This window comes from Epinephelus moara, chromosome 22 (genome assembly GCF_006386435.1).
Source record: "Epinephelus moara isolate mb chromosome 22, YSFRI_EMoa_1.0, whole genome shotgun sequence".
In the NCBI taxonomy this organism is placed as follows: domain Eukaryota; kingdom Metazoa; phylum Chordata; class Actinopteri; order Perciformes; family Serranidae; genus Epinephelus; species Epinephelus moara.
Window position 1 is genome coordinate 14,383,678 of NC_065527.1, and position 11,790 is coordinate 14,395,467.

Genomic DNA, 11,790 nt, shown 5'->3' on the forward strand with positions numbered 1-11,790 from the left:
GTGGATGAAGTCATAGACGCAAACACAATGTCATTAACTCCGAGCATAAAGGGCTTTCTACACATTTTGTTGACTTTTTTTTCTATTCTTAATTTCTTTTCCCCGTTTGTTGCATTTAATAAATATGTGTGTCATGAGATAGAATTTTAAGTTGATGTTTTGCTGCACTGGGAGCCAACGAAGTGATTGAAGTACTGAACTTATTTGTGCAGATAAATGGACGAATGACGCACACATTCTACACAAGCACAGTGAAACTTGGGGATGTCGCAGAAGTATGTTTACACCAGTAGGTGGCAGAAACAGCTGCTTGAAATTGTGTCAGTTCATCAGGAAACAAATTATAGATGACAGTCATTCTTTTTATAAACACGTATAGTTGGTACAAGCCTAGTTTATACTTAATGTGGGGAGCACAATCATTCTTGCACTGATTTATTTAGTAGGTAATTAAAAAAAGATAGTACCACTTTTCACAGCATATCCTCCTCAGACCCTGAGTCCTCATATGAGGACATCACATTTTGGGCTTACCTGACCTTATACATCATTTTACTTAACTTAGGCCTGTTGCCCTCATTCGTGGACACCTTTTTTGTGCCATAGTGGTAGTAAGAGCACAATACACTAATCCATGTAAAAACAAGATGGCAGCCATCTCTGCCAAGTCAGTCTGCAGCCGATCCTGACACAAAAGTGGACAAGGTCCAAAACCTGATCACATTTTATGGTTGAAACTTGTTAACTTATGATTAATAATGTCTGTAGTTCGATACGGCAACAATTCAGACAATTTTAGCAACAGTAACAAACTGTTAATTAGGAACTACTCGTTTGAAGACATTGGGACTTTATTATCATCTCATGTGAGGACATTGGGACTTAGTAATTGTTGACAATGTTTAGTTTTTTACACTTATCGGGTCCTACTGATCTGATCCCAGGAGGATATTGTTTCAAATCTAGGAAGTACAGGTTCAGAAACTAATAACTTAATATATTTGTGAAACTTTAAAATTGTATCAATCAACATTTTGATATTAACAAAGGATCTAATGATTAAAGTAGTTCACAGTTGCTCTCAGCGAATGGTTTTGGTTTTACAGCAGCGACTTTACTGTTTCAGTTCACTCTCAATGCTCTCATCAACCTCATTACCACCACTGGCAGGCAGAGGTGCAAATTTGATCTCTATTTAATCTCTTATCAGATAAAATACCTTAATACCTTAACTGTGTCTGTTTAAACACACTAATAAAAGGTGGGAGCTCTCTTATCAGTCTGGGTCTGTGCTCCACTGAAATGGCTTGTAACACTTTCCAGCTGATCCCAATACATTTTTTTCAAATAGAAATATTAAAATGGAAATATATGTAAAAAGTGGTTTTGTCAGCACTGGCAACCAATGTAAGCTTTTCATTTGACTGGTCATCTCCAAGCCTGTGATGAAACAATATTGTACCCTGAAGTATGAAAACAGATAAATGAGATTTGTCTCCATCTGGTGGTCAAATAACAGAAAGTGTGCTGATTTGTAAGAAGCTGCTTGACCCCAGAACTTTTCCCAGGGCGTTACTTTGGTCAGATTTTTTTTTTTAAAAAAGGCATAGATATTTTCACTGCTACACTGACACACTTTTTTATTTGTCATTGCTTTACTACTGATTCACTATTTCTTGTTTTGGAGATAAAGCGTAGACCAAAGTTTAAACTTAGACTTGCTGTGACTGTAGCTCAAGCAAGTAAATACTGCGTAAAAGATGCAACACTGCATTAGAGTGTCAGATTGAGTCTCAAGCTCTAGGCTTACTTTTTAAGATGCTCTTAAAGTGCTGGTATAACGTCATTCTTCAAACCCAATCTGACTTTGTTTTACTTTCTGTAGCTTACAGTTAAATTTTATAGTTTCAATTATGTATTAGAACACAAGTTTTCATCCTATCTAGTGAAAACAATGTTTTATCTAATATTAAAACTATTTAATGGGATTGTTGGTAGAATTTGGGTGATGAAGAGGATTAAACAAGTCCACAAAAATGGCAAGGCCCCAGTATTTGATGCAGGTTACAAGGAAATGTTAGCACTAGAAAAATAGTAGTGCAATAATGGCAAGTCTCCAAGGTAAAGTCTGAACAGGCCAGTTTAGCTTTGGGACTTTTGGTTTGAAGGTACAATAGAGTAAGGTAGTTTCCTATTAGTCATATGGTGTGGGTTACGGTCAGGACATGGGTGGATTTGGAGACAATGGGCCCCTGCGCACAGACATACAAAAGGCCCCAGCACCTCTCTTATACAGGACCAAGACACACAGACTTTGTGGTGGTTTTGTTTCTTCCTTTGTTGTTGTTGTTTTGTGTTTTTCTGTAGTCATTATGCTTCTTTTTGTGGTGCTGTAACCTGTGACCTAGATGTCTTTGCCTTTTCATTGACTCTTAAAGCCCCTTTTAACCAGAGATTACACTATAGGGCCGCTGTAAAGTCCCCTCTTTATGTCTCCTTTGCATTTTTACACAGATTCAAATGACGGCATCATTTTGTTCCAGTGTGTGATGATAGACTGCATCCTGGCATTGCTGAATCAAAAGAGGCATGACGGCCGTGACATGTAATACAACAGCATCAGCCTCTATTGTCACAAAAAACAGCAGCACTTTATAAACAATAACAACAGCAAAACATGGCAGTAACAATCATTTACCATCTCTGTTACATGGCAGCTGATCTCGTCCTCTACTCAGAGGGTAAGGAACTTAAGAATTTTATTATTTTCCCAATTTTCGGACATTTACAGCTACTATAGTTCTTCTTCGAGTTAGCCGCTAACTGCTATTTTTTAAATTTCCCGCAGTGAGTCGCACTCATAACACAAAATCAAAAAGTCACACCTGTTCTGCACATGGTCCCATCCTGCCGCCTGTCGTGTTTATACAGACACTATTTTGGCGCTGTCACTACCTCCCATGTCCCCCACTCTGTGAGTGTACACTGTATACAGCACGGTGAGGCAGCATAATGGCGTGATATTCCCACCTTGAAGTGGCAGTGTAAAGGGGAATTAACTCTAATGCTCTCCACACACACACACACACACACACACACACACACACACACACACACACACACACAGGGGTCTCTTTCAGGTCATTAACCTCTCGTAACACCTTGACCAGGGACAATTAAAAAAAGAAAAGAAAAAAAAACCTTTTGGCTACTTCTGGCATTTATATATGTGGCCTATTTATTTATATGACCTGTCCCCTCTAGACTAAACTACACTAAGCTAAGCTAAACTAAGCTAAGCTAAGCTAAGCTAAGCTAATCTAAGCTAAGCTAAGCTAAGCTAAACTAAACTAAACTAAACTATTCATCCATCCATTTTCGTAACCGCTTTTCCTCTTAAGGGTCGTGGGGGGCTGGAGCCTATCCCAGCTGACATTGGGCAAGAGGCAGGTCGCCAGACTATCACAGGGCTGACACATAGAGACAGACAACCATTCACAGCTACGTCCAATTTAGAGTCACCAATTAACCTATCCCCTTTTTGTTTTTAGACAGTGAGAGGAAGCCGGAGTACTCTGAGAGAACCCACGCTGACACGGGGAAAACATGTAGACTCCGCATAGAAGGGCTCCTTCCTGGGATTGAACCAGGATCCCTCTTGCTGTGAGGCAACAGTGCTAACCACCACACAACCTTGCCGCCCTTAAACTAAACTGAACTAAACTAAATTAAACTACACTAAACCAAGCTAAGCTAAGCTAAGCTAAGCTAAGCTAAGCTAAGCTAAGCTAAACTAAACTAAACTAAACCAAGCTAAGCTAAGCTAAGCTAAACTAAACTAAACTAAACTAAACTAAACGTGTCTTTTTTAGGTTGTTTTCTGTCTCCTGTCATGTTTGTAGTTATTTACTTTTTCTTTGCAGCTCTTTTGCAGCTCTTTATGGTCATTTTGAGTCTCTATCTGGTCAATACATGTTCATTTGAGTGAAATTTTACGTGTGAATGCCAGGGTGGCCTAGGAACCCCACTTTTAACGCCTATTTCGAGAGTCTTGGCCTGTTACCAGTGGTCCCACTCAGTAATCAATCCATGGGTCAAGGGTTTTGTAATAAGTAGCAGGTCCTCATAAGTAGACTACAGTTAAGTCAACCAAATCTGTGTGAGTGCATGGCTGTAACCTTAGCCTATATCTGAGTTTTTGTCTGTTATATAAGCCATAAGTACTTAAGAGAGACACCCAAAAAATACAAAGAAAATGGCTATAAAGTGTTACATTCCTTTCTGCATTCCTGAAGGTTTCACCTTTAGCATCTGCGGCGAAGTTCATGCGAGTTTCAGATGCTTTACTCACTGTTTAATAACACAAAAGTAAAAAGCACAGAGGAAAAACCGGCCAAACAATGCAATCCTCAAATCAAGCACACAATGCAATCAAATCGAAACTCATTTTCACAGGAACAAAACTCGACCTGCTCCACCCAAATGCTCTGGACTGCATATTTGTTTAGTCTGTATTCCTTCCACTATTTTTACCCATCTAACCCTCACCTGTGGACTGGACTGTATACATTTGTTTACCTATGAGATAGTCAGTGTTTAAGGAGCACTTTAGTGTTGGTGCTGTTAGAGAAGGCCAGTAAACCATGTCTGTGCTTGTGACTGTCCTCAGATACAGTAGCCACTCACTTCCTTTGAGGAGTTTTTGTTAGCTGACTCTACCAGTCCAACTGGCTGCCTTCCTGCTCTCTTTCCCATGGTTCGCACGCCTCGGTTCAACCTGTTGTACAGTGCTGCACTATGGCGGAGATTTTCAGGTTTGTCATGTCACGGTGAATTACTGGACTCATACGCACATGGCACATGCGTGATGCAAGCACACCACCGTCATCACACAGGAAAACACAAGCGTAGACGGTCGCATGTCGCCTAATATGAACTGTGTGAATGTGAGTCAACATAAATATTTATCCATGGTTGAGTGAGTCACTTTGGTTTGTTCGTGTGTCTCCCAATGCAGATTTGTGTCAGCCTATGACCTCTCAAATCTCAGCTAATTATATATATATAACAACCAGACCCCTTTGAGATTTAGAAATCATTTTTGACATTAAATTGTGTGCTAACAATCTTTGAATTCCAGCTACAAACAGTATTTGCTTCAGTACTTGACAGTCCGGAAATGTTTGTTATTGACTCCACAGGTCCACAGCAGGTCTTTTTTTTTTTTTTTTTAAAGCCACTGAAAGTTTCCGTCCTTATGTGTTGCTAGTTGTCAGGGAGACAAAAAAAGTTGATTCATGCAGTTTGTCATGGAGACAATATCTCAGAGGCATAAACAGATACAGGTGGACAGGAATTACCTTATGCAATCACTGTTTCAATATCTCTACAGTGTCATGTGGATTTCGACACACATTCTCCACATGCCTCTCTGTCTCAATGGGCAAAAACTCAGATTTCACCCTGAGGAAATCCTTCATTCAAAACTGAAACATGCTCAAAACGTGCTCTGTCCTCAGAGGTGGAGAACCTAATGTCACTGCAATAGTGCAGCTTTATCGGAAAGATCCCTGCATGGATGTTTTTCTTTAGCTGGTTTGGTTGAAGTTAATGATCAACTTTCAGAGAGTAAGCAGATGGGGAGATATGGGACAGAGTTGAGGAAGCAAACCAAAACTGAGAGTGGATGTGACAAGATAACATCCTTTGATTATGATGTTGTTTAGACCAGAAGGAGCTGTACCTATGTGGGTCATGGGGGAGTGGGGAAAGCAGTGTCAAAATTATTATTATTATTATTATTATTATTATGCAGAGATAAGATGGTTCCAGATTCCTAAACGTAAGGATTTGTTCCATTTTTTTCTAATCAAATAAAATATCTTTGAGTTTCATTTCCATAGCTGGACAATCATCTTAGGTGATGAAAAACTGCAATGGGCAATTTCCAGATATTTCACCTAGCAAGCAATTAATAGGAATCGGAGTGGATACAATAGATTAACTCATCATGAAAATAATCATTAGTGTCAGCCCTTAAATATTATTCTGTTAGGTCATCTGCATCATCTATAATGTCTGATAATGTGTGCACATTTGAGATAAGATAAAGCACAACAAAGGATAGCATTCTGTGTGTGGCTGAATGAAGACATGACTCCGCAGAGTTTCGACCGGGATGGGAGATGAGAGGAGAGGGAGTCCCCAAGTATGCAGGCGGGCCACCATCTGCCGAAGGAGAGACAGACAGAAACAGCACACATTCTTGTTGCCACAACAACTTTCAGCTGGAGGAGGGAGACAAAAGGCATTCCCTGATTCCCTCCCTCCTCTCTCTGTTTCTGTCTCGATCTGATGTGCTGCTCAGACTCACACCAGGTCTTCCCTGTTGGCACCGACCCACACAGAAACCATTTGGGATTCCACAGGCATACCAAGAAAAATAGCTTGCTTCACGAATAACGTCACGTGTAGGAGATGCTGTTTTCCTAACCTACACTTCAAAACTTGGCTTTGACACAATGATTAGTTTTGAAAAAGAGGCTTAAATGAAGAATGTAAAATATGTCTCAAGCCCCACATGAAGCTCTGATTATATGAAATAAAGATTATTAAAACAATTGTCCGAGCTCTCCAGCATTTTTTGCACGTGTGTATTGCATATTGTAATCATGTAATTGTGTTTTAAGCCTGTTTTGTAGCTTGAAAATGTTCCCTTTTGAGGAGGTTTGTATGCAGAATTCTTTACATCATGTTTTATAATGAGGCTTAACCTTGATGATAAGATGCAAACCACCACTAAATCACTTAAAACTAATTCAAACTCACACTGTGATTAAATGGCTACTTTCTAATCAAGCCCCCTGCACAAATGGTTGTAACTAATACATCAGTTGTAAGCCTGTATAGCTTTTTAGTTCATCGGGAAGACAGCTCCAATGGACCATGCAGAGAAAGAGCTGCAGGGCACGTGTACTGCAAATGTAACTAAAATTAAAGTACACTATTATCAGCGAAATATCCTTACATGTAAGTGCTACTTGTGTAGAAAAATGGCCCCTATGAGCAGTGCCGGACCTGGCACATTTGGCGCCCCGGGCAACTTCTTGGCCCATTTCATCTTCTTCTTTTTGCTTCTTTTGATTTGCCCTCGTTTCATAGTCGACGCAAAGGCACGGAGACGCGAACGCATTGGGATGCATCGAGACGCATTGGCCGCCATTATGTGTGCTTGCGTTTCAAAATGTGTTGTCCATTTTTTTGATACACGATGCAGCGATGCGTGTAATACCATGCGTTGCCAGCGGGGGTGATAATGCAAGCGACGTACTTGAAATTAACCACTTTTTATTATTCACAGAAGAAGCAGGTATGAAATATGGTGGGCAAGGAGGAAAAACTCGCACGGGCACACCCCCGAAAATATGACAGTTCTAGTGCCCTGCACTCTAATAAAATAGCAGTACTAGCTAGCTAAAGCAGTACTAGCTAGCCAGAATGTACCAGTGACTCTGCTATCCCCTATTGCGCGAGCGATGTATTGCATTTCCACCATTCCGCTCCACCATATCGTCAATGCTCCAACATGGTCTGACTTTGATAATCAATCACTGATGCACACATTAAGGTGAGCTGCACTGCCAACACTAGAGGTGGTACCACAGACTGACCGTTAGCGTTGAGTCTTTTGGATCATTTACCCCCTATGTTTGATGTTTGTTGGGGGGTTGGGGCTCTGGTTGGCGCCCTACATAGCCGCCTATGTAGCCTACAGATAGATCCACCACCATCTATGAGAGCGTCAAATATTATATGATTGTATTATTAATATTGATGCATTCATGTGAAAGTAACATTTTGCTCTCGTAGCCGGTCCAAGTGGAGCTAAGTATAGTATTTTCCATCACTGCCATTATCATCATGGCCATTTAAGTTGGCGCACATATTAGCATGTGACTGTAGCTTTAAGAGCTTATGAGAAAGTGAGAACTCATGCCCTGTATTACCGTAAGGACTGTTAGTTCTTGTAACGTCACCTTGGTAAAACATTCAAAAATATTAAGTAAAAAGTGTCATTAAGAAACTATTATCAGCTGAGCACAGTCTCTTTTAAACATGTCATCTAGCCTATATGTCTGGTTGTATGTAACTATATACTGGGCTGTAGGTGATGCAGCATGTGTTGAAGCCATGTATTAGTGTATGCGTCTTGGTTATGTGTCATTTTGACAGACCCAGACTAGCAGGAAAACTACATGACACTGACCCCCGGAGTTAGACTTAAAAATACAGTGTGAGGACAAGAAGAATCACGTGCGACAAGTAGGCCTAGCCCAGCAGGTGAAACCGGCGCCAGGCCAAACTGCTTCCCCTCACGTTTACAACAGTAACAATTGCATGTCTAGTGCAGTAATGTAACTTCAGGAGACTCCTGACTTCATCCTACAGCTCACCCCCCCTAATAATGTCAGCACAGGCCCTCAGTTAAACCACACAGCCTGACTGCTTGCTGCTGAGTAGCCCTACAGCCTCTTTAGGTTGGTGACTATTAATAACATTAATTGAATACACATCTCACTGTGTCATTCCTTTCCTTGTGCATGACATAAAAGCTATGAGCCATTGTGTCTTAAACTACTGGGCGTCCAAAATTGGAACATAATTTGGCTCCCTGGCCTGGGTTGGGTTCAGGTGATACAAAGGGCTCTTTTTTTTAATCTGTCACTGAAGAGGCGCACGCTCCCATGGGGTATGTTGCCAGGCAACCACAAGCCCCACCTACCACCGCAGAGGATTCACCTGAGCGGGAGATCACATGACAGACCCAGCGTGTTCATCCAATCAGGAGTAAGGACAGGTACTCTGAGAGATGTCAGTTTCGGAGGCGGAAACCTGCTTGTTCAGTAAGAGAAGCCGCTCCTTATAAATGTATAAATTCATTTGTGCTATTCTCGAGAAGTGAAAAAGAAGAGTAGACATATTTGACGAGGTCAAGAGGAGAAAAATGAACAGTTTTGGAGGTGAGAAATGTGAGGAGGCAAGACACCTGGCCCGTGCGTAAAATGGATACTGCTGCGACCCCTTGAAGGACTGCTGCCACAGTTGTGCTCCAACACTGAAGACGAAGACACTGGTCTGTCCTGTGGATTTATATCTCAACATAAACAAAAGTGTCACATTTACACTTTGCTTCGGGTCGTTTTTAGTGTCCACACACTACACTTCTGTAGCACAGGTGAGTGTTCATGAGAGCTTTTTTTTCGCATTGTTCACCTGTGAATCACTGCTTGGCTTTGCTCTTCTGTTCTTACGACTCATTAAACCAGTTTTACAGAGAAGGTGAACATGGTTACACTGGTTATTCTTAGGATTAGTTGGTAAGAAGTTGTCTCATCACAGTGGGAAATAGTCACCAGAAAGGTGAGAGTAAGGTACATTTATATTTAGAGAGGGCAAATCATGATAATCAAACAGAAAATAGGATTTGTGATGATTATGAGGGTGGGGAGGAAGATGTGGAGTGTGATGAGAAATATTTTTCAAAACCAAAGACATGACACAATTTTTAAGGGAATAATTTGCTGTTTTACTAGAAAATAAAGAGTAAGTTAAATAAGGAGCCAGTTCAGAGCATGTAGACAGATGATTTCACAGATGAAATTACATGATCTAAAATAATACTGATGTAGAGGAGAAGATCTTGACTACAGCTGAATTACTGATGCCTCTGTTTTCTGTTCCAGTTCCCTCCCATCAGTTAAAGATGACAGAGAGGACCCCATGGTGGACGGCATTCCTGCCAAAGAAGAAAAGTGGAGGCTCCAAGGACACCAGCACAACCCACACCACGCCGCACTTTGACCCTTTTGCACCAAGGTCAGAGAAGCAAAAAGACTCCAGTGACCAGGCCCTGTCTCAGCAGGAAGCCAGCATCCACAGCAATGACCCCAATGAAGAGTCCCACCTGGAGTCGTACTTCAACGAGCAGACGTGTCGCAGGAACATGAGGATTTCACGCTCTGGTCGCTTTAAGGTGAAGGGAAAAATTCGCCAGACCCTTCCTACACAGGAGAAAGAGACAGATAATGTGGCATCAGGGAAAGAGGACATGCGGGGATCGCGAGGAGGAGTAGACGATCAAAGACTGCCCCATAAAATGATGCACGAAGACAAGGAGAGGGATTCAAAGAAATGAAGACGCTTCATTCTCTTGAAGCATACCAAGAGCTCTGCTGTGTGTTGGTTACGGTGATGAAGATAACAAGGAGCATTCAACTTTTAGCCCAATACTGCTGGAATCAAGTTTATTGTATATGAAACATTGGACATTTGGACTTCTATGTTGATGGACTTGTGCCAGAAGGCCACAGAAACAATAATCATCAACTTGAAAAGGATTATATTTGTTCTTTATGATGGTTATTGAACCATTTTTGCCCACAATATCCCATAATCAAAGCTTAAAAGTAGAGATACAGTACTATAACTCTAAGCACTTAATACCCCAATATGTATTAATGTCCCACTGTGCCGCTGCCTCAGTCACAGACAGTGTCATCATTGGACAAGCCTTAAAATGACTTACAACCTTTAAGAAAACACAATCCCAGAATGCAATTTTCAGTCAGTACTCAAGATGAAGTGTGATATGCTCCAGGAAAATATTGTTCATAAGGTGTTTACATTATTTCTGTAATAAGAATAATATATGTTTGATAATGAAGGATAAGTATAATGCTCCGTTTTTACAAATGCTTTTACAAAAAAATGTTGATTCTGCCTGGTTAGAAGGATGTTTATGAAGGTGTAAAATTATTTTATAGTTATATTGTGTGAAAAAAAATCAGTTAGTGGAAGAAATTAAGGAATGTTTGTGAGCAGCTTTTAGTCAGATGTGTGACACTTGCCAGTAAAAGTGCATAAACACTTTGTATGAAGGATGAAATCCAGCATGTTTTATGACATAATGGGTCCAAAACAAGCTACTACTGACACTGAAGTAAAAAGCTAATGTCATGACATCCAAGTGAATGTGATATGGCCATGTAGCTAAGGAAGTATGATCCAGATGTAGTTTGCTTTGCAGGGCTACTGTATTGTGGACCACTTGTGGATACTTAAATGAAGGCAAAATTTGAGAAATAAATCTGATAACTGCGTGTGTATGTGCATGTGTGCCTCATTATTCCAATTCAATCACAATGGCTCAACTCAGACAGTGATTGGACAGGATAACTGTTGTATACAGACTAATGCATACTAAAAACAAAAAGATATATACAGTGTAAGAATTAGTAAAAAGTCACATAAACACAGAAGAATATGTGCACTTCAAAACATGAGCTAAAAGACACCATGTACAGAGAAGTAATATCACTCCTCTTGGCGGCCATGTTGGTTCCTAATCATCGCTTTACTGGAAGAGGCGCGGAGTGAGGCTCGTGTGATTATCACATTGTCTGAAGAAGGCTATTGCTATTACAAGGAATTAGTGTCCTTTTTATGCAGTGTCTGCAGTGCAAGTCAAACCCAGTTCTAATTATACTGTTCTGTCACTTAAAGGGAGGAGCGTGCCTGTGTCTCTGCATTCCTCTGTCACTGCTTAGGTTTGAGGTGTGTGTGTGTGTGTATGTGTGCCTGCAGCATTTGTGTTTATGTAGCAGGATTGTAACTGCTGCGTCATTTATGGCTGTGAAATCACGTACGGATATTTAAATGTGACGCATTAAAGTTATTTTGTTAATGGAAGTGCAGGACCCGACCTGGCACATTTGGTGCCCTAGGCAAGCT

General features: G+C 40.7%; 1 protein-coding gene across 1 annotated transcript; it reads left to right on the forward strand.

Moving 5' to 3' along the window:
- The first annotated feature begins 8,868 nt into the window (after positions 1-8,868).
- Positions 8,869-11,160, forward strand: LOC126383768 (proline-rich protein 15-like). Its single transcript, XM_050034427.1, has 2 exons — positions 8,869-9,235; positions 9,744-11,160. Exon 2 carries the CDS (start codon positions 9,764-9,766, stop codon positions 10,193-10,195), a length of 432 nt encoding a protein of 143 aa, XP_049890384.1. The 5' UTR covers positions 8,869-9,235; positions 9,744-9,763; the 3' UTR covers positions 10,196-11,160.
- Positions 11,161-11,790: the final 630 nt, after the last annotated feature.

What these genes read in the sequence shown, in the direction of transcription:
- LOC126383768 (XM_050034427.1), top strand. Translation starts at nt 9,764, where the DNA reads ATGACAGAGAGGACCCCATGGTGGACGGCATTCCTGCCAAAGAAGAAA.